At 34.6% G+C, this 27,623-nt stretch overlaps 1 protein-coding gene across 1 annotated transcript in view; it reads left to right on the forward strand.

Moving 5' to 3' along the window:
• The window catches only part of LOC101327464 (diacylglycerol kinase beta), a 505,632-nt gene that overhangs the window by 49,424 nt on the left and 428,585 nt on the right, over window positions 1-27,623 (forward strand). The window contains exons 6-8 of the mRNA XM_073809660.1: window positions 6,127-6,243; window positions 14,720-14,793; window positions 18,046-18,120. Coding sequence (XP_073665761.1) covers window positions 6,127-6,243; window positions 14,720-14,793; window positions 18,046-18,120 — 266 coding nt within the window. The remainder of the gene's footprint in view (window positions 1-6,126; window positions 6,244-14,719; window positions 14,794-18,045; window positions 18,121-27,623) is intronic.

A 27,623-nucleotide genomic window follows, 5' to 3' on the forward strand; every position in this document is an offset into this window, starting at 1 on the left:
AAATTCTACTTAGAACTTGAATAAACAGATTGGGGACTACATAGAAATCACTAGGTTAAGCAGTTAACTGGCAGAAAGAGATGATGAGTATGAATATACAAGAGAGCTGCCTCTTGGCTTTTAAGCTTCAGCTTATGGTGGCCATCAATTATTATAGTTTACAAAGGGAATGAAGAGTGAGTAAGGTTGAGGTCCATACACTCATACAGAATTTTACAGTGGCCCAACCATATGCTAGTAAACACAGCCCAAACAAATGATTTAGACATGGACCGTCCCATTCCTAAATTTCATTTCTTCCAATCAGGATTTCTTGAACAGAAATCTTGTAAGTGGTTCACACTCAGTATGAAATTATCCTAGGAGAGAATATGCACATCATGTGCGATGTATGAAAACCAGGGCTGTGGATCAAGATATAAATTATACCTTCAGGCTGAGTTGGTGAGTAGTACCTGCAAGTACGTTAAGACTAGGATTGACTCTGGCTAGTTTGTTGTCTTCTATCCTCCTGCAAAAGACTCAGATTGGGCTTCCCTGGTGGTGCAGTGGTTGAGAGTCCGCCTGCAGGGGACACGGGTTCGTGCCGCGGTCTGGGAAGATCCCACATGTCGTGGAGCGGCTGGGCCCGTGAGCCATGGCTGCTGAGCCTGTGTGTCCGGAGCCTGTGCTCCGCAACGGGAGAGGCCACAACAGTGAGAGGCCCGCGTACCGCAAAAACAAAAACAAACAAAAACAAACAAACAAACAAAAAAGACTCAGATTATCACAACAATTATCCCAAGTTATGGTGACATAGTGGACAAACAAATAAAATACTGTAAAGTAAATAAAGGACTTCTTCACAACACCTATCTTTACTATAATCCAAGCAGTATACCTGTGTTAAACTTAATGATAAAACATACCAATTTTTTTATATTTTAAAAATTACTGCCATTTACTGAGTGCCTAATTTATGCTGGTACCTTCATTGACATTTTCTCAATTTGTCATCACATGAACCCTCCCATTTTATAGATTAATTAAATGATGGCTTAGAGATAGTAAATAACATGCCCAAGTCTTTACAGAGACAGAGCTAGAATTCGGCCTCCAAGCCCATATTTTTGTCTCTGCCTGAAGTAATTTTTGTTTTTGTTTTTGAATAAGTACTTATTTAACTGATTAAAAAGAAATGGAAATCTTTATATCATTTATTATAGTTATGTTTAAAACTTTATAAAAGTATTTCTTAAAACCAAGACTGCTACTCAGCCATGTCTCGCTGCAACTTCTAAGGATTTCTAGTAGATTTAAAGCCTTTGCCATTTTTGAAATGAATTAATGTTTCTCAGCAGGAAAATGTTCAAATCCCATAATAAGGTTATGATAATTAAAGGTGCAACTGTCATTAAGTTGGTTTCTTGGAGCTCATAACTTGTATAAGCCCAGATGAACATGGTAACACTCCTGCTTCAGGAAGATCTTTTGTATTGTGAATATCCATATGTTCCTCAGGTTAAAATTCTAGGGTTCCTGGGAAATTCTTGGGGCCTAGATCCAGTGGCTGAATGGGCTAAGTCTCCATTTGGGCAAGCAGTGCAGTAGCAGAGAAAGCAAGTTCCAGGGTTCCAGTAAAGGATGCTCTTGGCAGCCAAGCACCGCCTACCCCCACCCTTTGTGGCTTTGTACCAATAGTGGTGCTTTGCTGCTGCCTGTCTCTCATGCTGAAGTTGGACAAAAAGAAGAAAACCCTGTGCTTGAGGTAATCATCACTTGCTGCTTGTCGTTTGTGAGTGATCGATAACAGCAGGCTTAAGTATTGTGGTAAGCATCGCTTTTGTGAAAGCAGTTTTCAACAACTTACAAATACTCTACTTCTGAGAATCAGCATGATATAGAAAAAGACTTATTTTAGAGCACATATTTAAAGTGACATCTTTTTATTTCATTTATTTCATCTTTCTGTTTTCTGTGAATGGCCTTTCAGCTTTTCTTCTCTGTTCATTATGATGATTATTCTTTTGGAATTCTAATACAATATATTCCCCAGTTAAGATCTGTTGCTCTACTTGTAGTCTAAGGATCACAAAACATTGAATTCTATATTTTAAATGTCTGCATAGCAAACACAAATGGTTGATATTTGAAAATGCTGAAATATCAATAACTGTATTTTATATTTTGTTGTTATATGTTCTATATTCTTTCATGATTTTTTTGTTAGAGTACCCCTTTTCAGTGTTTGAATAATTTCTATTGATTAAAGCAATCATTTTCCAACTCTTTATTTTTTTTTTTGCGGTACGTGGGCCTCTCCCGTTGGGGAGCACAGGCTCCGGACGCGCAGGCTCAGCAGCCATGGCTCACGGGCCCAGCCGCTCCGCGGCATGTGGGATCTTCCCGGACCGGGACATGAACCCGTGTCCCCTGCATCGGCAGGCGGACTCTCAACCACTGCACCACCAGGGAAGCCCACTCTTTATATTTGGGATAATTTATCTAGCAGAATAAAATTTGCCTTAATTATAACAAAGTAATTTATTTTGTGATTTAGAGCCCAAAAACTTTTTAAAAAAAAAAGAACTGACGGTGAAGTGATAAGCACTGCCCCCTATTATTAGAGAGCAATTTTATCCTGAATAAAGGTGCAGAATAAGGCTGGTGAGCTCTTCCTGAAACTTTTCAATAACTTCAACATAGGAAGTAACTTTCTTAAATATCATCATAGAACTCAGTCAGTCAGGGTGAATTAACCCCCCGAAGAGGCCAGTGAAATTTTTGTGAACATCAGATTTTTCAAAGATGCAATTACTTCACCCTTCCTGTCCCTCATATAAAAGAGGAAAGAAGTAAAGATTTTCTTAGTGGAAATAGGAAAAAGTATCCAACTACCCTACTGTTAGCTTATGCTGCTTAAGTAGAATACAGTGAATAGTTCAGAGAGACTTCCATACAATTTGGAAATAAACCTAAAACAAATGAGTATAATAAAAAGAAAACCATGGGAAAAATTAAATGATTATGAGTCTCTCCTGTTTTTAAATTGTCAGCCTTGATTAATTCCACAAATTCTACCCACTAAGCATATTTCCCTCAAAGAAACCACTTGCTTTTCTTGATTGTGTGTGTGTGTATGTGTGTGTGTGTGTGTTTAAACAAATGTAAGTTTTAGTATTATCCAGATTATATAATAAAATTCACCTGCCAATGGGTAGACTGAAGATTTTTTTATTAACTTGTTATATACCTCTTATGAGTCTAGATTTCAAAAAGAAAATCTTATCAGTTGAAAACACAATTTAGAGTTTTAAAATTTCTTTTTATATTTCAGTTGCTACAGTTGCTACTAGAAAGCATTAGTTTAGTTTAATCCACAATTTATTCAGAGGGATGACTCCCTGGAGAGACATGAAACCACTTAATCAACTGCTAACTGTTAGCTGGAGATTCTCACCACACAGGATTCTCCCTAGCTATATGCATAACTAAGAATAAAATAATATTTATAGATAATTTGGTAACTCTTTACAGACATATACTTACATGTCTTAAATTTCCAGAATTACATTTATAAACAGTCTGGTCACAAATACCAAGTTCCAATGTGGCTAAAATTTTATTTTACTTCTTATAACCTAAGCATTTAGGAATTAAATACTAAATAATAATTGTTGGATTACATGGCAGAATATAAGACATATAAGATAAGTTATAACTTTCACAATATAGATTTTTATAAAACATTGTTCCCATGTTTTATTTACCTGCATGCTAGAACCCGGAAAAAAATTATTCCCATACCCACCAACAGTGTTACATGCTTGCATTCAGCACAAGCTGCTGTGGATTTTCTAATATAAACATTGAGCTTTACTTATTTAAACATATGCCTGTTGTAACTAGTGGATCTTTTCATATATATGTATTTGGAAATATAACAAGCATTTTGCATAATGGTGACATTGATGAGCACCCTAACGGAAGAACCATACCTATTTTACGTAATTCACAATAACTTTCATTTATTGAGCACATACACTAATATAGGCACAATATTAGAACTTTATACATTTTCTGTCAAGCCATACACAACTTTGAGAAATAGGTATTACTAACTCCATTTTGAATAAGAGTACGTTCTCTAAGTCTACATAGTATTTAAGTAGCAGAGATGGGATTCCACTTGGGATGTCTGATTCCAAACCTCATCCTATAATTCACTCATTTATGCATTATACCCTTAACTATCTATGGACAAAATGTTATTTGCAAGCTTAGAAAAAATGATCTATTTTTTAAAATATCAATATTTTTGCCAGAAATTATGCTTATATGAAAGTACATCATTTTCCAAAGAATTTGAATTTCAGGAATCCTATTACACTATCCATTTTCAGCCACACAAAAAATATATTCAGTATTTTTGCACCATGAAATTGCAAGGACTATAAAAGGACTACACTGATTAGCATTTATTTTGGTCTGAGACGTTTTCTGTTCCATCTGGCCCTAATATATTTAAAAAGAGCTTTACTTTTAAAATATTTCCACTTAAAATATTTTCCTAAATTACAGTAATTGAAAAGTAATCGACAAGATATATGTAAATATAGGAACAGAAATGTATATATATCTGAATAAGTGATAGGAAATACGTGGCACTCAAACTTTTAAGCACACATGGCAGACATTGCTAATTGATCAGGACAGTTTTTCACAACAAACCTAGACATGCCCCAGGAGTCCTTCTCAACACAATATTTCAGGCACTTTAAATTTTTTGATTTTTTAGTGTTAAGATTAATTTATTTCCACATTCATTTATGGGGATTTTATCAGGCACTGATCTAGAATCTGATGTGAAACAGTGCACACACACACACACACACACAGGAATAGAGTAGCCTGTCTTACATTTGACCAGGAGCAAGAACAGTCCAGCAGAGTTCAGAGTGGTTGCAAGATCCCTGTTTTAAGAGCACAAATGTTGTGATCAAGAAACAAAGGTGAGGTAGTTGTAGCTGGAGTGAGTAAAAGGGGATAAGTGTGGCTGTTATATAGAAAATTGACTGTAGGGAGACAAAAGATGGACGCTGATTGTTCCATTAAGGTGATGGCTACGATAATTAAGGCAAATAACGGGTGCTTAAACCATGTGATGATGCATGTGGTGAATAATCGTCCAGTTTGGGATTTATTTTTAAGGTGGGTAGGCAAGTCTTCATTATCAAAGTGAAATTGAAAGCCTTGGTTTTAAATGAAGTTACCTAGGGAGTGAGTATAGATTGTGGAGATGAGCAGTCCAAGGGAGAGGTCAAGTGTTAAACGTTACAGATTATAAAGCTGGAGGAGAAATCAACAAAAAAAACTATGAGGGAGCAGCTAGTCAAGTAAGAGGAGAGCTAAGAGAAAGAAGTGTCCCGGAACCCAGTTGAGGCGTGTTTTCTAGAGGGTAGATGTCAATTCTGTCAAACTGTGTTTAAAAATTGAGAAGGTGAAGACTGACCAACAGGTGAGGCGCAAATGAGCAGGTCATTGGTGATTTTAATAAAAGCTGATTTAGTGGATTAATGGTGATAAAAGTTTATTGGGTTGTGTTGAAAAGAGTGAAAAGAGAGGAAATAGAAACAGGAAGAATACCACTATAAAAAATTTTTCTATTATGGTGAACGTAGCAATTAGCTGGGATGGAATGTGTGTTTTAAGTTATGTGCCATTCTTGATAATCAATAGTAGCTTAAGGGTCCATCATGTATTCATTTTCAATATTGCATGTATTTATAAGCATTATTTTCAGTGCTTAGTACCAAATCCTTTCCATTACAATCCTGTATTATTATCTGCACCATTGTTTTTGAAAATGATTAGCTTTAGTGTTCTTTAATAATTTTTAACAGAGTCATAATTGGGTACGTAGGGATAATACAGTTTGGTTTTCTTTCACATCCTTTCTTTAACTGATATTTTGATCATACATCTATCATATATTTTGAGCCAGTAGAAAACATTAGCTTTCATATTATTCACTAGAAACTCCAAATTTGGAAGCTGGGCCCAAGTTTGTAGCCATGAAATTCTTCTCTATGTTGCCCATTGTAGTGAAACAATTCAGTATTTTTATAAAAGATTTTTTCCTTACAGGAAAGACAAGCAACAGTGAAAAAGGAAAAGGGTGGTTTCCAGCTGTCAAACAAAGTGATTGACAAGAACAAAATGCAAAGAGCCAACTCTGTTACTGTGGATGGACAAGGCCTACAGGTATGATTTTTTTTAATCCAAATGTTTGTAGCTTTCATATTTGTTACTTCCATGCTCTTAGAAGGGCATATGTCCAGCTATCAACACGTTTATTTAATGTGCAAATTTGTTCACTTGACAATTTCAAAACATTTTTATTAATTTATCAAGATGTCAGTTTTATAGTTGATTGACAGAGTGACATTCTGATTGGATTAATCATTTATGATGTTATCTCCATTTAAACTCAACTTGGTAAGAGATCTTGTGTCAATCTGAAGTTTTGGCAAATTATTACTACATATATACCTTTATTATATACATATGCATTATTTATTTCTATGTATACGTTCTCCGCACATATTATTATATCTATTTGGAAGTGATTTTGACTCACAAAATGTCTTCAGAAAATAATAAAATGAACTCTACTTGTGTGGAATTTTTTTCTAAATCAATAATAAAAATAAAGAATCTGGGCTTCCCTGGTGGCACAGTGGTTAAGAATCCACCTGCCAATGCAGGGGACATGGGTTCGAGCCCTGGCCTGGGAATATCCCACATGCCTTGGAGCAACTAAGCCCATGTGCCACAATTACTGAGCCTGCGCTCTAGAGCCCGCGAGCCACAACTACTGAGCCCGAGTGCCACAACTACTGAGCCCGAGTGCCATAACTACTGAAGTCCACACACCTAGAGCCCATGCTCCACAACGAAGAGTAGCCCCCGCTCACCACAGCTAGAGAAAGCCCGCGCGCAGCAACGAAGACCCAACACAGCCATAAATAAATTAATCTTACAAAAAAGAAAGTTTATTTAATAAAATCTATTATAATTTATCCATATCTTCCAATATTTTAAGTTGAAATTAAAACTCCATGTATATTTCTAGTTTAAATTAACACAGGTAGCTCAAAATCATGTTTTGAGTACTTTAAAAACCTCTAAATTACCCCTAGGGTCTCTGACATCAAAAGTAACATTTCTTTCCATCTGTATTTTAAGGCATCCTACAGATTGAATCTATTGTAATTATTTGCCTCTGTTTCTCAGTCAAACATGAGCACAATCAAAGAATTTGGCTTAATCTATGGATTAAGTTCTTTTGTTTTGTTTTCCTACCTATACGTTTCTCTCTTCCAATTTTTAATTCCTTTCCTTAAGAATAGGCTTCAAGTTTCATGTTCTCCAAGAAAATTTACCAACCTCTTACCGCACAAAGATATATTATGTCACATAGTTGTGTTCAGTATACATGATTTTATATCTTTTTTCATTTATTATTTTATCTGTGATTCTGCGGGTTATTATGTCTTTTATATTTCTTAATTTACAAGCACGGTTGAGAGCACACAGTAGTTGCCTAAATGCTTGCTTCTTCATTGTTTTGAATATCTCATTGAAAATTTAATAATTATTGCTTAAATATTGATAACCAGTTTACTGCTTTGTTTTGACATAATAAAACACATTGAGAATAGAATATTGTTCATGAATTATTAAACTCAAATGTAAAAAGAGGAAATTGGGAACAATAAATTTATTTACATTGGTTAGAGAGTATAGAAGTTAATTATCGAAAGAGAAAATCAGTGTCCACACCTTTTGAAAGGCATACTTGGGTGTTAAGCGATCTCATTGAAAGCCCCAAATATGAAATCTATTCATAATTTTGATAGCAAAAGCTTTTAGTTTGTTAAGTGATCCTGTGAAATTTTTAGTGGAAAATAATCAACATTTGTAGTTTTAATAAGTCAGTTGACAATATCAATTAGTTTAAATCTTTAGTCGCTCTGGGTTCCTGCAATGAAAATAACAAAAGGGAAACCTAATTTTAAAATTCAAGTATATTTTACATATGGCTAGGCACATACTTCTCAACATGGAAGGGAAACACGCATCATTTGTTAAACAGTATATTCTAGGCACTGTGATGATATTTTATGTGTATTAAGTGACACCTCTCAATGAACATATGAGGTAATTATGAATTCTTAACTCTCTAACATATGATAAATATTATTATTAGCACTTTAAAAATGAGCATATTGATGTTCTGAAGTCAAATTATTCCTAGGCCCTCACAGTTAGTGAGGTGTGAATGAGGACCATGTGACTCAGAGTTTGTTTTACTCCTAAAATCCCTGTCTCCTTGGTTAACAAATTTTAACAGGTCCAGAAATGCTATATTTCTGACCACCTTGCTCTTCCATGTACTATTACATTCTTGCAAAGTTTGAAATAAAAAGCATGAATGCACTAGAATTATAACTGGTTTAGTCTCAGTTTCCTAAGATTTGTGTAGTTACATCTGACTTCACTCAGACATCAGAACCAAAATTAAATGGTGCATGCGGAGTGTTCTAAAGACTTTAAACTGACATAGCAATATAAGTTGTGTTTTCTTTTTTATTCAAAAAGGATCCAAAATTTTCAATCTTATTACAACTAAATTAGTCACATCAAAAACAATAGGTGATTAACTTTCTCTGTGGATGTGTTTCATTTCTCTAACCAGATAGTAACTTTTCATAGCTTTCTTTGACATATAAAAGTGTCAGGTAGGGCTTCCCTGGTGGCGCAGTTGTTGAGAGTCTGCCTGCCTATGCAGGGGACACGGGTTCATGCCCCAGTCCTGGAGAGGCCACAACAGTGACAGGCCCGTGTACTGCAAAGAAAAAAAAAAAAAAAAAGTGTCAGGTAAAGTTGTCAGTTAGCAAAGGGAAGACATCAGCCCTTATAAAACAGCAGTAAGTAAATACTGTAATCATCATCATTAAAATTTTTTTACTTAAAAAAATATTGGTATATAATCACATGCAGTGGTCTGTTTCACCTCAGCAGAATGGACTAAAATATGATGCACATAGGTATTCACATAATTTGGGAGAAAATATTTAAAAGGTAAGAGAATAAAATTATTGGATAACCATTTCATACAAAATGGAAAAATAAGTCATTTTTGTTGTGGTAATCAATTTTAAAATAATAAAATGCTTATTCTTTATCATAAAAGGTAAAAAGTTCTTACAGAAAATTCTTTCTGCAAGTTTTAAAAATTATATATATCATAAAAAAGCATTGAGTTGCAGCCCAGTTTGCATATAACTCAGTGACAGAAGAGATTTACACTACTTAAAGACTATTAATCATAGTTAAGCACATTCATCTTACTTCTTTCCAGCTAACCAGCATAATGATCAGGATTATTATTTCTAATTAGAGGAAGTAATAGATCATGTATAACCTTAGGATGAGTCTCATTAATTAACCCCAGTCCTAGGGGACTTCAAATAGAGGTGGTTAGGTACTCCGTCTTTGTCATCGCTCATACCATAGGTTTACACTTAATACATATGATCAAATGTCATTGAAACTACAATTCCTTAATGTGCAATAGTTGTGAAAATACAGATGATTATCCACATGTGAACAAATAAGTAAAAAAACAGAACTGTTGTTTAAACTGTATTAAGCCGACGTTACCGTGTCCCTAATTATTCTTTGAAAAAAGTTTCCAAGCATAAGCATCACTTGCAAACCAAAAAGTCTAGTTTGTAATACTCTTAGCAAAAGATAAAAAGGGGAACTTTTATACTGAAATATCTAAAACTGAACTAGTGTTTTCCCCACCACAACTGCTTTTCTCTATCCCTACTGTCTTTATTATTTGTAATATCTCATCCTTATAGTTCCCAATACTGTAAACATACATATATGCAATATACAGAAATGTATAGAGTGTGTATAAAATTAACTCCTTTTCTTTGATGATGTGTGTGTGTATGCCCACTTGGGGTCCTCAGGCCTGTTGATTCTTATAATCAGCTCTTCACTGTCATTTTAACTCCCTAAGTCCTCTAAAATGAGTCCATGTCTCCATCCATATAATGTGCTAGGTTATAAATGGAATGAAAAAAATGGAACTGAATAAGATAAGATGTGTCAGGGCTGAGAGTTGTCTATAATTTTAAGTCAGATAGTGGGATTAGGCCTCATTAAGAAGTGAAGAGTAGGGACATCTCAAGAACTTTGGCCCATGGAACTGCAATGATGAAGTTGCCATTGACTGAGATGGAAAAGGATCTGGATGAATAAAGTTTGGAACGAAATTTCTGATGCTGTTAGATATCCAAATGGAAACGTCGAGCAGGCAGACAGATATGTGAATCTAGAATTCAAGGGTGAGGACAGTTATGAATTTGGGAGTGAAAGGCGTATTGATGGCACTAAGGGAGAGCATATCTGTAGAAAGGAATGGTTGAACTGGGATCCCAAACCAGTCTGACCCTAAAGTCCTATTCTTCAGTGTTTACTCTATATGATTGAAACTGCCCCTTTATGTGAGTAAATACGATCTCACGTGATTAGCTCTATTCTTTATAGAGGAGAATCCATTCTGTTTGCTCTTGCAGTGTCCTTCACACCTAATTTATAACCATTCTGCAAGATTTCAAGTACCACACATGCTGTAAAATATTCCTAAACACTTTCTCCCACCGTCAGTATTTTCTTTGTTATACTATATTACCCTATCCTGATGTTTTTGTTTGTTTGTTTGTTTTTGCGGTACGCGGGTCTCTCACTGTTGTGGCCTCTCCCATTGCGGAGCACAGGCTCCGGACGCGCAGGCTCAGCGGCCATGGCTCACTGGCCTAGCCGCTCCGTGGCATGTGGGATCTTCCCGGACCGGGGCACGAACCCGTGTCCCCTGCATCGGCAGGCGGACTCTCAACCACTGCGCCACCAGGGAAGCCCCCCGATATTTTTTTAAAAAACTGTTTTGAGAAGCCCAGGACTCCGTAGAGATGCCTCAAGCACAAGAGTGGGGTGATGGGAAGCTGAGAACAGGTTCAGGGTTCTTTCACACTTCAGACATAGTAATTTGCTTTTCATCTGTTTTATATACTGTTCCACTTGAAATTACTTCAAGTGCTATAAAAATATTTAGTCCCAAGATCAAATAGTTTTAGGCTAACAGAATTTTTTAAATACTTGTATTTTTGTCTAACTGCTTCCCATCCCGCTAAAGTCTATAACAAAATGCATATGACATTTTAGGATGACAGTACATCACTTTTCAAAATAAATGAGTTTTATATCTTATTTCAGAATTATTGTATGAAAGTAAAAAACCAAAATTTGTCCTGTTAAAGACTATATGAGATACAGTTCAAAAGAGAATTAGTGAACTTGAATATAAAATTGATACATTAGTGCTATCTAATCCTTAGAGCCCATTCAAGTTTCACCAGTTGTCTCAATAATGGCTTTTATAACAAAAGCAGCTAGTCCAGAATCGTGTTAAGTTCTCTATTTTGGTGGTCGTGCTATGTTTACATAAGAGAATGTCCTCATATGTAGGCAATCCTAAAACTCAGGGTTCTTTTACTAAGGATGAAGAGGAATATGAGAATTAAGTGACAAATTGCAGTCTCTGTCACTAAGATGCTGCTTCTTATTTCAGGACTATTAGTGAACACAGAAGTTGTTTATTTTTAACTTGTAGATTTGAAAATGGCTATGCAGTACTGTAGGTCTTTGGCTCTCAAATCTAAAAAACGCTGCCTTTGGTCTCCTGGCACCTAAATTTACTCTGCTAGATTGACCTTCTTTTTATAGTACCAAAGTTTAGCAGAATTTAAAAGCTTTTTGAATGAGCATTGAAAACGATGCCGATTTGCCTGAAACCTTGACATTTCTTGTATAAATACCACCATTAAATGATCCCCTAAAACCAAAGTTTTAGTGGGTTTGATATTGAATCACGTACTACTCCTTAAATGGAGATTACATTAGGTCAGGTGTTTTAATCTGTTAGAATCATTGTCAAAGGGGTATTCCACAGTCCCTGTTAACTTACAAATAAATATCTAAAGTTTCCAATTTTTATACAGTCTTATTTTACAAGCAGAATTTATGTTAAGGGGATATGTGAGGAAAAGTTGGCTAATTTGATTTTATTATTTCCTGTACTTCCGTTTTGGGTTCTTGACTTTTATCACTTGTAGAGTATCATCGTTATCCTAAATTCTTTATCTAGATTCTCTCCTATTTTTCTAATCCATTTGATCTAATTATCCATCTACTCACCCCTAAAAATGACATCTAGGTTTTTATATTTTTATATTTTATATTTTCATATTTTCAGATCCTCTACAGACCATAATATAGTTTAGTGGGATCTTTATTTGTTTGTAATAGTGTTTCCTCAGAACACAGTTTTCTGTAGCGTGGTACTGTCCTTTATTTGATAAGTCATAATTATGCCTTTAAACACTTCAATTAATAAATATTTCTGAAAGTTATTCCAAAATATATTTTCAAATGAATATGGAAATTTGCCCAAATGAACTTAATGTAATTTCATGTAATGGTAAACTGAATATTGAATTTTGGGACAATCATCCTAATTAGTATTTGGATTCAGATGTTATGTTTTGCTAAAATATTTTAATTACCTTGAGAATCTCCCCTCTCTTTAAAAATAAGGAATAACAATTCAAATTAAATGCAAAAATCAACTAAAATCCACATTTGTTAGTCTTACTTTTTGCATTTGAAAACTTTAGGAGTTCTATCTGATTTTGTAATAGAATGAGAAGTAAAGGAAACTGAATACTAGTAGTCAGAGGTGTGTTTTGGTGTTTCTTTTAATGGGGGGAGGGGGAAGTCACATTGCAAGTTTATAGCACAGTGTCTTAAGCTAGTAGGTACTTTCTGTCCAGTAGCTGATTGAGCACATGGAGTTCAGGGGTGAAGAGCTGAGGAGTTACTACAGATCCAGCTTGTCCATCTCATCTCCCAACTGAATGAGAGACAAATCAAATTGTAAAGAGGACACATGGGACAAAACCCATGTGTCCTCTTTACAAGAGGAAGTAAAACAGAGTCAGAAAGAATAGATTGTAATGGGAACAAGTTGGGTAAGAGTATAAGAATTGAGAATATTTTACTCAACCTTCTCATATAGTGTGAAGATTTCAACAATTTCCCAGTGCCTATACTCATTAGAAAAATGGCATTTCACAAGAATTGGAGGAAAATATGTTGGTAGGGTATTTTAACTTATATTGTTTAAACAAAAGGAAGAACCTGATATGGTAAAATGGTTGTTTTTAGTCTTCTCATTAAATATTTCAGGTACTTTCTAAGGGAAAAATACTAGAGCAATGAAGGACACTTTGACTCTACTTTCAAAAAGTAAATTGATCTAAAACTTTTCAACTTAATATTTAGAGGACTGCATTGGTTGCATATTTTTGTTATTAAAATATTGTTTTATCAAACTATGTTTAGATGGGAGTTACATAGGTATACACTGAATAGGAATACTCTTATTTAAAACAGCTTACCTCTTAACATTGAATTCAAGTAAAATACAAGTGTTCTCCTTTGCCACTCTATCAAAAACAGTTTCTGCCCCCAACCGATGAAGTGCTAGCACCTTACCTGCTTTATTTCTGGTGATACTTTTCACTACAAAATGTATATTTATTTGTTTGTTTCTCTTTTTTAAAAATATTTATTTATTTATTTTTTTGGCTGCGTTGGGTTTTAGTTGCAGCATGTGGGATCTTTGCTGTGGCACGCGCGGTCTTTCCCTGCAGCACAGGCTTCTCTCTAGTTGTGGTGCGTGGGCTTCCCCGCAGCATGTGGGATCATAGTTCCCTAACCAGGGATTGAACCCATGTGCCCTGCATTGGAAGGTGGATTCTTAACCACTGGACTACTAGGGAAGTCCTTATTTGTTTGTTTCTTGTCTGTTTCTCCACCAGAATATAAGCTCCACTAAGACAGGCACTTTTTTTGGTTAAAAGGAGAATGTATAGTGATGAAAGCAGTGCATGGCATATAGGGACACAGTCAATTTAATGGATTCCTGTTTAGCAAATAGACTGGATTAACTGGCATCTCTTCTCAAGCAGGAAAAGAAAGCATGGAGGAAACATCGTATAGATGGGGACTCTGACTGAAAGTGGCCTCAAACCATCTTATTTAGATTCTAGTTTACAAGTGGTTGGGAAGATGGATTCCAAATGTGCTATAAAGCTCTAAAGTAGGGATTGTCTATAAGAGTAGGGCTCACTTAAACTTTGATCCCTTTCTTTTCTAATCTTTTCTACCACCATAATCCGCTCTATTCTGGATGGTTTACACACGATCCCACGAATTGTACCTATTGTTTTCATCTCCTAGCTATTGAGAGGTTATTCCCTTTTCATAGCTGCCTTCCCCTCTGCCCTATTCCTAGCTAGAAAAATCACCTCTTAGTGGAGTGGGTATTTATTTTGATATATATGGAGTCAAAGCACAGGATTTAATTATGTTGCTAATTAGATCTATCTGTTATCTATGTATCCTCTATCCACATTACAGAACAAAAGAACCATATTCTTGAATTTGCTAATTGGCATTTCACGACTTAGAAATAACGGGGGGGTTCTCTTTATATATAATATAAATAATTTGTCCACGTATTCAACTTTTCTTCTAGATCACTCCTGTTCCTGGTACTCATCCACTTTTAGTTTTTGTGAACCCCAAAAGTGGTGGGAAGCAAGGAGAACGGTATGTTTTTAAAAATCACATTTATTTACTATGTTATATATCTGTAAAAAGATAAACTAAATTTATAGTATAAAAACATTTAAAAATATTATACCTCATGGTTCACTAATTTTAATGTGAAATAAGTGTTACTCTCATCTCTATATAACAATGTATATTGGTATGATCTCTCCTTGTTTTTACAGTTGAAATTTTAATATAATAATGGCCTTTTGTAGATATTTTTATTATCATATCTCAGGTGTCTGAATTCTCTCTACCCTGCCTATCACCCCTAGCCATTAACAAGGAGCTTTGCATACAACATGGCTCCATAAATACTGTTGAATGAAAATTGGTTCTCTAAATGGTCAACAAGGTGACTTCAGGTAAATGATTGCCCAGTAGTTAGAAACAGAATTTATATCCAGCTTCTAGACAAAATATATTATAATGATTTTCTGCATGTTCATTTGGAGAACATGATGCCATATATCCTGGAGAAGCACAGTATATTTAATCAGAATAACAATGAGCTGCATTACCAGGTATCTCAGTATTCATGTGGACAACAAAAAATTTTCCTTTTTGTAAAATTAATGATTAAATCATAATATTTAATAAAAATCTGAAAATCACCACATTGAAGAGTAAATCTTATGTCCTTCTAAGAAGGAGTGTCAGAAACAGAAATGCAGTTGTACCTTTCTTAATAATTTCTAGAACTCTTTACTAATTCCAGCCAAAAAATGAGCAATCAGATAAAAGCACTCACACAGACGCTATGATAATAAAATAGAAATTTACATTGTGGTTTCACCAAATAATGAAATTGAAATGTTTCCATGAATAAAGGAATTTTGAAAAGTAATTTCCTCTCCTACCATTTAACTTTCCAGCTTCATTTCAATTAAATGAAGAATGGTCATTTTCCATTCAACAAAATATTATTTCTACTTAAAAAATTTTCCCTTTTATCATCGTATAGTTATACTTTTAACTCTGCTAAATAAGACAAGTTATTTTAAATAACTGGTGACTTAATAATATAAAATATTTACAATGCTTTATTAAAGAGAATAGTTGCCTCACTTTTAGGTATATAAATGAATAATGATGCTAAAATTATTTTCTCCTTTCCTACTCACAGTTTGTTAGTTGTATATATTATGGATATCTTGAAAAAGAAGTAAATTCTTCACAAAGCATTAGATGAGACTTAAATTCATGTTGGAAATTAGAAACAAATGAAGTATCAAGTGAAAAAATATATATTTCAAATGGAAACATTCCCCTCAAATTAAGATAACATTAATAATGTAGAATGACCCTTAATTGAATATCTGCCTCCCTCTTCTCCCAGTACATAAAAATAATTTTCTTTAAATTAAAAAATATATATCTACAGATAGATGCACTGAAGTCATCAGTAAATTAAATTTAATGGGGGAGAGGGAGGATATTTGAGTGCTCCTATATGCACACCCACTTATGCTTTGTCCTTTATACACCCACAGGGACTGTTCAAAGTCAAAAGAATTATAAATATGTTTAAAGGAGATCTATTATTAATGCAGTCATAAATTCTCCTGAATGCATAAGAAGCATCTTTCACAAATAATGGAATTCTATTCAGGGTTTTCCTTTCAAAATATGTAGGTTTTCTTCTTCGATGTATTAGATAAGCAGAAAAAGGTAACAATTATATATTCACACATAGTTTCCCATACCAGTCAACAGGTGTGAAAATGTTCACACATCATTCAGACAGCAACACTTGAGGGAATCCAGTCTCTACTAGGAACTGGGGATGAGACAGAAGACACGGTCATACAGGGAGGCAGACACGTAAACAGATTTACTACAGTAACCCCAAGGCAAAAGCTAAGCTAGGAATGTTTAAAATAAAAGTGCTATGGAAGTTCAGAGGAAGAAATGATTGTCTCTGAAGACTCAGAAGTCTAGCTTTTGAGTTGGTTCTGATATAAGTAGATGTTTGCCAGGTGAAGGAAGAAAAAAGACAGATGTGTGGAAAGAGGTGTGGTGTTTTGGTAGGGAACCAAGAGATATTCAGCGAGGTTGAAGTTTAAGAGGAAGGAGGAGAAAGACGAGACATAAACTATTTTAAATATAATAAAATATTTAATAAGTAACTTGCGGGCTTCCCTGGTGGCGCAGTGGTTGAGAGTCCACCTGCCAATGCAGGGGACACGGGTTCGTGCCCCTGTCCGGGAAGATCCCACATGCTGCAGAGCGGCTGGGCCCGCGAGCCACAGCCGCTGAGCCTGCGCGTCCGGAGCCTGTGCTCCACAACGGGAGAGGCCACAACAGTGAGAGACCTGCATACTGCAAAAAAAAAAAAAAAAAAAAGAAGTAACTTGCCACTGACAGGAACTTTTCATCATGGAAACAACATGACTGTACTTAAATAGAAGTACAGAAGAAGGCTGAATAGGCAAGACTTTTACAAAGCTGGTGAGAGAACTTGTAAGGCAGTGAGAATAACCAGGTATGATAGACATTACTCAGTTAGAAGGTGCAGGATTGTCCTCGATTTTAGATGCTGGGGAAAAGGAGGTACTGAGAATGACTCTAAGATCATTCTTGAGATGCTAGGTGATATCATTATTCAAGATCTAGAATGTGAGGGTATTGCACAAGGACGTGGGAGGATATAAGTAGATATTTGGAGAGTTTCAGTACACATAATATGAATATGTTAAGATATATAGTAATATTTTCACATGTATATATAAAAACTAATTTTAAAAACCAAATATATTCCTTCACTTTTAATATTTTGTCTCAGAATTCTGATATGGGATGTGTGTGTACTTAGAAACATTTCTGTTGCATTTGTTATGCAAAGATTGAGTTCTTTCAGAAAAAAATGAATTATTTAATATGTGCCTGTAGAAATCGTTTAGCAATTTTGTGATCTAGCTCATCAAGATGATTGTTCATGTGAAATAATTAAGCAGCTAAAGTCACAGTCTTTACTTTCATGCATACAGTGTCCAATCCCATTTTACATATGGGATAAGTAACTTTCATCTCTGTTACATTGGCCCAATAATCTGTAAATTTCCCAAGGATCTATTAAGAGAAGATATTTAACTAATTGTATACTGATATTTTAAAATATTAATTTGAACTCTTATTAGCTAAATAACATTCCAAAGCAGGATAGAGGGTGTTCTAAACGCATGTGCATATTTAGAATAAAAATATCACTAAATTTTATTTTTTCCTTCCATATTTTCATCTTTATAGAATTTACAGAAAATTCCAATATCTGCTAAATCCTCGTCAGGTTTACAGTCTTGCTGGAAATGGACCAATGCCAGGGTAAGCCTATATATATCATTACCATTAATTCATTTAACACTAATTAATTAAATAAGCAGCCAGACAAACGTAGAAGTAATTTTATTCAAATACAGCAGCCAGATTAGTATACAAAACAACGTTGAATATCAACTACATAAGAGAAACTGACGCAGGTGCTGTTTTTCAAAATGGCCTGTTTCAATAAGATTTTCCTCCTTTCTAAATATTGTGAAGTAATTCTCATACTGCTAGTAGTAATGTTAATAATAATCACACCACAGACATACACATATATTAGCTGGGTCCTTAAATTACTAAACCATCTATGTGTTAGAAGAACTGCTCTCCTTCCGTTTATTAAATATAGGACATAGATCTACTACAGAATAAAAAAAACTTTTTTTTAAATTCTTCTCATTAACAAAGAATGGAAATCATAATATGATTTTTTCACTTACTACTTACAAACTCTAATACATATCACTCTTTTATAAGATACTTTATTAATAGGCAAGGTGTCGTGAAATACAATTATTTTTCAACAGATACATATACTTTTGATATCACAAGTATGCACTGAAATAATTCATCATTAACTTGGCCTAGTTAACTAATTAATGTCATTTCCTTCCACTGATCTGATTTCTCTCTATCAACATGATAGTAAACATTAGACCAGATGAAGTAGAGAAAAGCTCTATAACTAAACTTCTTTAAAAAAAACAAAATCGGTATGGTTAAAATAAGTCTTCTAGGTTATTCTCAGAAATGAGAAACCAAATGTTAAAATTGTCTTTTAAATGCTCAGAATAAAATTTATGCCATCATATCTCATGTTAGATAAATGTAAATAATATGCAATTAATTAGCACAGGCTCCCACAATTATACTCATCTTTTTCTTCCATTGACTGCTACCTGTTGTCCAGGGCTAGTTTCCAAATGCTGAGCCATGATGTGTGGAACTCCTTGCTGTAGAAGGCAGGCTCACCACAGGAATTTAGTTCAGAACACTGCTTTTGTCAAACTCCAGACTCTACCAGGTAGAGGATCATGGTCAGATTATTGGCTAGGTGAGACACATGCTGGACGTTCCAGTCTAGTTAAAGACAAGGAAAAGTAAAGTCTTGATATTAACACAGAAGCTCAGTCAGGATGCCTCTTTCTCTTGTTCTTTAGTATTCTCTGAACTTCAAAGAAGTAGCTCTTAATCTGCAGGATTAAGGAATTTTGCATTAAGAAGTTTAGCTACTCCAAGACCTCTGTAGGTCCACCAGACCAAGTAAATCCAGGATTTGCTTGTATTTTATAGTTAAACTAAATACGTAACGACTCTGCTAATTATAAACCTTATCATTTAACCACCCTGTGTCGTCATGGTCTTTTCCGTGAAATGAAGGAATAGTACCTGCCTCATAGGCTAGTTATAAAATTAAGTTGGGTGCTACCCATGAAGCATATAAAAATGTGCTTACCACATAATATGTCCTCGATGACTGTTATTTGTTATCAATATCATTTATTAATTAATAATCAATAACATAATCACTTTGTAGCTCTATGTAAATTTATTGCAATAACTTTGATTTTAGCCTTGTTTTCTCATTTTATTTTTTTTCCTACTCCACTTTAAATATCTATTACATGTTTCCTTTTACTCTTTAACTGTTAGCCATCCTATTAGCTTCTCTAGTTTAATATACTGAAAAATAAAAGTAATAAGTGTACTTGTACAATTCCACACTACAATGAATATTATTTAGAAATTAAGTTAAGGGCCCCACTTTAAGCACTACCACCTCTCAAGTATATTATTGTGAATTGTTTGTGCATATCCTCCAAGAACTTCTATAAATATAAAAACTACTGTATGTATAGAATGTATTCATATATATACAATATATTCATATATAGACACACACATATATGTGTTGCATAGATAAATGGATATTTTAATATAACTTAGACTGTAGTTTTTTTTACTGCTCTGCAACTTGCTTCCTTTTACTCAAAAGCATATGGTGGATATTGTTTGAGTTCAGTAGATATTGATAAGTTTAAATGTTTTTAAGAGCTGCACAGTATTCCATAGTTTTGTTAACTATTCTGTTATTGGGAAATATTTACATTGCCTGCACTTTTAAATAATTGGCATAATTTAAGTTAATGTCTATCAATTTATCTGTTTTTAGAAGCATATTCAAATATTTTCAGTTTTACTTCTCAGGTTCTGCCAAATTACTATACAAAAAGTTTGTATCAAATTATAATCCCAGCAGCAATATCTAATGTTTTATTTCCCATGCCCTACTTTAAATTGGCTATCTTCAGTAATTTTTATTATTGTTAAATATACTAGGTGAAAATATATCCTTATCATTTTTATTTGCATGGCTAATCAGTTATAAAGTTGAATATGGCATTAGTTAGATTGACTTTTCTATAAACAACAGAAATATAATCTGGCTTATGATCCAAAATAGAGTTTACTGGAAAATTGTGAAGTAGCTCATATAATTAATGGAAAAATGAAGAACTATGTTTCAGAAAGGATAGGAATCAGGACAATTTGAGGAAATTATGACTAAAAAGACAGAGTCCGTAGGAGTTACTGCTAAGAGAAATTGATTCCAATTGTTTCTGGTATTCTTGCTTTTATATTCAAAATTTATATCCCCAGGAGAAGCATATTTATTAGCCTCTCTTGTTTCCCATGCCACAGCCTTGGCTACTTTGGGATGGAGCATCTTGACTTAACAGTCCTGTCAAGACTATTATCTAAATTGTTTGTCTCCTCAAAGCCAAATGAGGATGCTATATAACCTGAGGATGAAAGATGAATTCTCGGTGGGAATAAACAATAGGTGTTCACCACGGTCCAACCATTGAGTTATCCAATATCTCTTCTTTTCTGAACATAAAAGTTGAAAAAAAATACCATTCAACATTGCTACTGCTAAATATGTAGCCAGAAATACACATCCTCCTAAAATGTAGACAATCCCAAGTCTCAGATTGTTACTATATCCAGCTTCAAGTCCTGGTTCTCTAAAACATCTCTGGAGATGACTATTTTCTCCTTTCCCTTCATCCATTTGGTCTCAATATACAGAAATGTAATAAGAAAATTACATATTTAACTCTAAATATGAATTTCATTAAATGATATTCTTAATAATACAAAGAATAAAACACATGTAAAGTCTATAGTCCTGGTTTTACTACTGACTGAAAACTGTAGCTGAAACATAAAACATTTCTCAGCTTCTTGGAAATGTTTCCCCAGCGTAGTGACTCAAATATTTTTACCTGATAGGTCTGAGATTTTGGTAGTACTGCTTGTATAGGGCTGAATTTGTTTCTCGTGTGCCTTGAATGACAGGCATGGTAGTACCTGACGGTATTAGTACTGTTTATCAAATATTTCCAGGTCTTCTGCCAGGCACTTGATCTTGATTTCAGTCCTTTCACCTTAGGTATTAAGAGTGGCTATATGGCTTTCTCTTACAATAAACTGTGAGCAGAAAGTAAATTTTCCACTCTTTCTTTTCCTCTACCACAGTGACCAGCAGTATTCAATATTGGCCCGTTGGTTAGCTTGGATGCCAGAGTGAAAACCACGCGAGAGAGCCCCTACCCCCAGCCCCGCTTAGCCCACGTCCCTGTAGAATGGATGATAAAGAAGCCTCTGTGAGATTATGCCATGAAGATTTGGGGTTGTTTGTGACTGTATGTCACCTAGCCCTTACAACTAAACCAATGATCGGAGTAGAGGTCCTATTAGTACTCCCTTTTCCCATTCTATAGCAGCAAACCTAATTTCTCCTTGGGAATCAGAGTCAGTTATACCAGTTAACATCCTATCTGTCTTTTTGCCTGTTAGTCTAGTGGTACGAGGAGCCTCAAAATGCCCAAGTGTTAGCTTCAATTCAATGAAAATTTTACTGTCTCATATGCTGCCATTCCTCTTTGGTGTTAAAACATCTCAACCCTAAGAGTTCAAAACCAAGGGAATGTGAAGCAAAATATTTGAAAGTGCATGTATTAGTCAGTGTTCTTTAGTAAAACAGACCAATAGTACATATGTGTAGAGAGAAATTTATTATAAGGAATTGGCTCACATGCTGATTGAGGTTGACACATCCAAATCTGTAATTTGATCTTCCAGTTTGAGTCCAAAGGCTGGCGAGCTGCTGTAGAACCAGGAAGAATCAACATCCCAGTTCAAAGGTGATCAGGCTGGAGAATTTTCTCTTTCTTGGGTTAGGGTCTGCCTTTTGTTCTATCAGGCCTTCAGCTGATTAGATGGGGGTCACCCATGAGCGAGGGCAGTCTGCTTTATGAAGTCTACTGATTTAAATGTTAAATCTCATCTAAAAATGCCCTCGCAGAAACACTCAAAATAATGCTTGATCAACTTTCTGGGCATCCGTGGCCCAGCCAATTTGACACATAAATTTAAGATTCACAGTGAGTATTAAATGTAATTGTAAGTTTCCTCACCAAGCTTTACATTTAGGTCCCAGAACCATGTTTTGTGAATTGGGTAAAGCAGCATCGTATAGTTCAGAGCACATGATATAGCTGTTTGATCATACACCATTTAAGTGCCCCCACTGATTCAGTGATTGAGTCTTTAGTAGGTTATTTCAGTGTTCTGTGGACAACTGTCTCTCCTTGATAAAACATATAAGAAGGCCTTTATGTCACAGGGGCATCAGCCCACTGTCTTTCTTCCTTCTCTGTGAAGGTATTCCTTGAAAGGAGACAGCAATATGTGAGACACTATGATAGTGGTTAAGGCATTCAGTAAGTCATTTACTATGACCATTGACACAGGCATAATGGGAAAGAAAAGTAAACCCAATTGCTAGAACAAATGTCTAGTTAGTGAGGACAAATGGCTGCAGTTGCATTATGGAAAGGGTCCAGGGATTTTAGGCTACCCTTAAGTAGCTGGCTTAGGTTCCCTTGAGGTATAGCAACATATTGGAATTCACTAATTGGTTCATTTGATGACAGTTGAGTACTCCAGAGTCAGTACCTACTCTTCTTGTTGAAGATAAATTCATGTTGTTTATCCCTTCCAAAGCTTCCAACCCTACCAACATGAACGTGAGTGTTTTGAACACTCACTGGGAGTGACTAAGAAAACTTGCTAACTGGCATTCCTTTGGAGCAATTAGACTCCCAATTATGGGTCCATTCTGAGAAATTCACTCATATAAATTTTGCTTCCATCACTAATTCTCCATTCTTATCCTTTCCAAGTCCTTAATAGTGTAAGAAGTATTTGTTAGTCAGTACTATTAAATTGGTATGTTTCCTAAACTCTAAACATCTCTGTCCAGAAAAGGTAAACAGGACATTTTATTGTTTGAGATACTGCCCAGAGGTCAAATGGCATTCTTTTCTGTCCTCAAATTATTCCCAGTTTATTTGTACTGCCATAGCAGCCTACCTCCAGCTACTTCTGATATATCATGGAGAGGCACTGGTAAATCTGTTTTTTTATCCTTAAACTGTGAGAATGGAGAACTCCCTATGAGGGCATAGGTATGGGTTGAAGGAGGTGTTGGGAGTACAGCCAGATTCAGAATATCTGAGTGGTGGGCTTAGGCACTTCAGTTTCTTAAAAGCTCCCCAGCTGATTATGTGGAGACAGCATGGAAAACCACTGATTTAGTAGATTAATTACTATATAATAGGTATTATAGGCCATATTGATATGCTACAATTAGAGTAACTTCCCCATTAAATTTATAATAATTACTATAAATTCTTAGACAAGCATTAGTTTTTTGCACCAGCAACCTATCGTGATCTTTGTGTTTCACATTTTTCAAATTCAGAAAAGAAGTGTCTCATAGGCCTAGATTTGGCCACGTGCCTACCGCATTGTTTGGGTCAATGCAGTTGGTTTCCTTGTTTGATAGACGTACCAAAACTGCATTCAGCAGCATGTTTCCCCACAGTCAAATAAGGCAAAACCAACAGGTGCTCCAAACAAGCATTTTGTCTTATATATACTAAACTTTTGATTTCTTATGTAAAGCCTATGCTCTTTTTTCTTTTTTTTAACATCTTTATTGGAGTATAATTGCTTTACAATGGTGTGTTAGTTTCTGCTTTATAACAAAGTGAATCAGCTATATATATATACATATATCCCCATATTTCTTCCCTCTTGCATCTCCCTCCCTCCCACCCTCCCTATCCCACCCCTCTAGGTGGTCACAAGGCACCGAGCTTATCTCCCTGTGCTATGCGGCTGCTTCCCACTAGCTATCAGTTTTACACGTGTGCTCTTTTATTTGCCTATTTTCCTTCTGATTTGTCTTTTTTGTGTTCATTTTAAAATCTTATTGTATAAATATTATCATTTTATATATGTTGCAAGTGTTTTCTTCTCATTTGTTCTGTGTGCTTTCAGTTTGTATATTTTGTTCTTTTTCTTGTCCATATAAATATATAAAATTTTCATTGCTAATTCTACACTGAATGATTTCTCAACTTTATATTTTAGAAAAACCTTTACTCAAGCCAAAATTACTGAAATATTGTTATGTCTTTTATTAATTTTTCATTTTGTTTTCAATTTCTAACCTTTAATCTTTAAAGATTACATTTTTCTTAGAGATGCGTTGACAGACTAGGATGATGTAGGCATGGAACATTTTTTTCCTTCAGATTGAAATCTAGCTGTCCCAACGAAAGCTGTTCATTTGTCCACTGTTTCACCACTGATTTGACGTACTTTATATATGGTGAAATAATATATATGTTAGACTGTTGCTTCCCTTTCCTTTGCTTCATGGATCTATTTGTTGATTCTCACTGGAGACTGTTTTATATAATGTAACTCCCTAATTATTCTCTCAAAATTTAATGACATTTACTCTCTTCAATGTGTTGTTATTGTCTCTGTTTTTAAAGTATGAGTTTGAATGGAATTGTATTGAACTTCTACTTTCATCTCGATAACTATGAGAATGCCCTGTTTTATATCTGATGCCAGTGCCCAGGCTGCATGCCCAATGGTAGACGTGTACTTCTGTTAGAGAGCCGTTCCTCAGTTGTTATCCAGGAGGCAAACCCCCAGGTAGCTCCTCTGAAATGGGACCCTGGCCAGGCAATGCTGTAATCCTTCACTTAATCCCATAGCTGACCTCACGTGTCGTAACTCTTCCCACCCCTGTTTCTAGCTGTGCCATCCCTGATCCTGGGTCAGCCATGGGGGCAGAGGGTGCCTTTTGCAGCAGTTCCCTTTCAATGTATTGCTTTCTAAGTTGTTCTATTCTGTAAGGTCTCTTTACTACTCTAATTTGTGATTTAATTTCATTTCTATTCCTGGTTTATTACTTTTCCAATGGTACTATAGATACACTTTTTAAAAAATATTTTATCTGCCACCCTGAGCCTGCAGTTATTCATTCCTTTAATTTCCTTTTTTTCCCCATTGTTCCTCTTTACCATACCAAATTTTTAGATCTTTTTGTATGCCTCTCTTCTCTCATCCTATCTTTATTCTTCTTTTCTAACATTTTGTTTAGATGCTTTTCTTGATGTATTGAAACTCTGCTAATCCCTAGTGTAAATTATCTAGTAAATACCAAAACTCTCTGGTCACTTCCCTTTTTATCTTTGTTTTCAAGATAGAAATAGATGTTTATTTGTTTGTCTTTACTGTATCTCTTTACATAAATTCTCTCACTCTGATAATGACTGCTTAAAGGTATCTGAAACTAGAGTCTGTATCATGTAAGTTGTTTCTTCCTGATGAAGCATATTATGATATAATTGAATGAATGGTTTTGAGGTATAAATTAGTTGCAAAAATGAAATATAAAACATATATCGCTCATTGGTCTTCACAGAATGAGATTTTTTTTCCTTCACAACATTAAAATAAATATGCACATCTCTAGCTGTTATACCAACTGCATATGCTAATGTGACTTATGAAAAGTTAATATCAAGTTTTTTGTATACTCGTGATGTTGGTTGTTCCCTTCTGACTATCAGCTTCATGAAAGTACAGATGGCTTTTTCTCATATCATCCCTAAAATATTTAAGTAAAAAATAACAAGTATTTATTGAATTGAAAAAATATATAAGATAAATATTTTTAAATTATGTAACTTATTTTCCAGATTGTTCAGCATAGTGAACAATCACAGCAATGAATTGTTTGTGAAATAGGTGCTTTAAAAAAATCTTTGGTTTCATCTACCTGAACTAACTGTAAAACATATATAATTAAAAAAATAAAATTTAACAGTCAACATACAGATTCACATATTCCAAGTATCACACATATTTCCATAGTAAAGCCTTGGAATACATTCTCCTGTTAAAATAAATTTGTAATTTAGAAAACACATAACACATTCCACAGATTTCATTACTTTCTTAATTTAAAATATCATTTTATGTAACAAAGTTTCTACCATATTTTACTTAAATAAAAACCCTCTTGAATCAGAACTATGACATATTACATATGTCTCTTGTTATGAAATCTTGTTGTGTCAGAGAGCTGAACAAAATCCTCAAAATGCTAAGAACATGTTCATCAAAATTCAATGCAGCTCTACTGCAAATTTCCAGGAAAAAAAAATCGTTGCTTTGCTAATGTAAAAACAATGCACTCAATTGACCCTTTCAGTCCTAATGATTAATCATAAAATATGATGCAGATTATTTTGCAATCCCCCCCAATTAAATGTGTGAGCATAATTTTGTCTCTGCCTTGATCAATGGAGTGACTGAGTTTGAGAAGCGATATATGCATCTGTATTAAAGATCAACATGTCAAATACAAGTAATAAAATGTAACATGCTTTACAGTTAAAAGTCCTATAACTTCTAGCCTCGTGAAAGAATTTTGGGCATTACAAGTCTATAGTCACTTTCCACAAACATCAACAAATCGATTATTACTTTAAAGATGTTGAAAACTCTGAACTTTGGTTACTCAATTCACAGAGAAAAGAAGAGCTCAGTAACAGACTGTAGATCCATGTGTTATTGTTTAGAGGTGATTTTTTTATCCAAATTCCTTGAACACTCTAGAAGAATATTTTCTCCTAAGTTGGCTGTTGGAAATAACGAATGCATTTGTATATATCCTTCTACCTGTTTCTTATTTTATTCTACAAAAGGCAAGTTTCTAATAAGTATCATAAACTATTTTATTTGACTATCGTCAGTTTGCTATTATTATCTAAGCCTGTCCAGCAAGCTCCCTGGCACAACTTCACCGTCAGCTCCAGGGAGTCAAATAACAGCATCTTACTAATGAGTGAAAATAAGAAAACTCATAGCAGATGATTATCTCAGAATCCTTTATTAATGATAATGTAGTAACGTACTCCTATAATTTAATTAGAAATAATAACAGTGGACTATTGAATGTAGTCCACACTCAAACAGAATAATGATTCAACAACTAAGTAAAAGTGAAATGGTAGTTTAACAATAACAACAGCAATCTATATATATATATAATAGTATTAGTA

The sequence above is a fragment of the Tursiops truncatus genome, chromosome 9, assembly GCF_011762595.2.
Source record: "Tursiops truncatus isolate mTurTru1 chromosome 9, mTurTru1.mat.Y, whole genome shotgun sequence".
Classification (NCBI taxonomy): Eukaryota; Metazoa; Chordata; class Mammalia; order Artiodactyla; family Delphinidae; genus Tursiops; species Tursiops truncatus.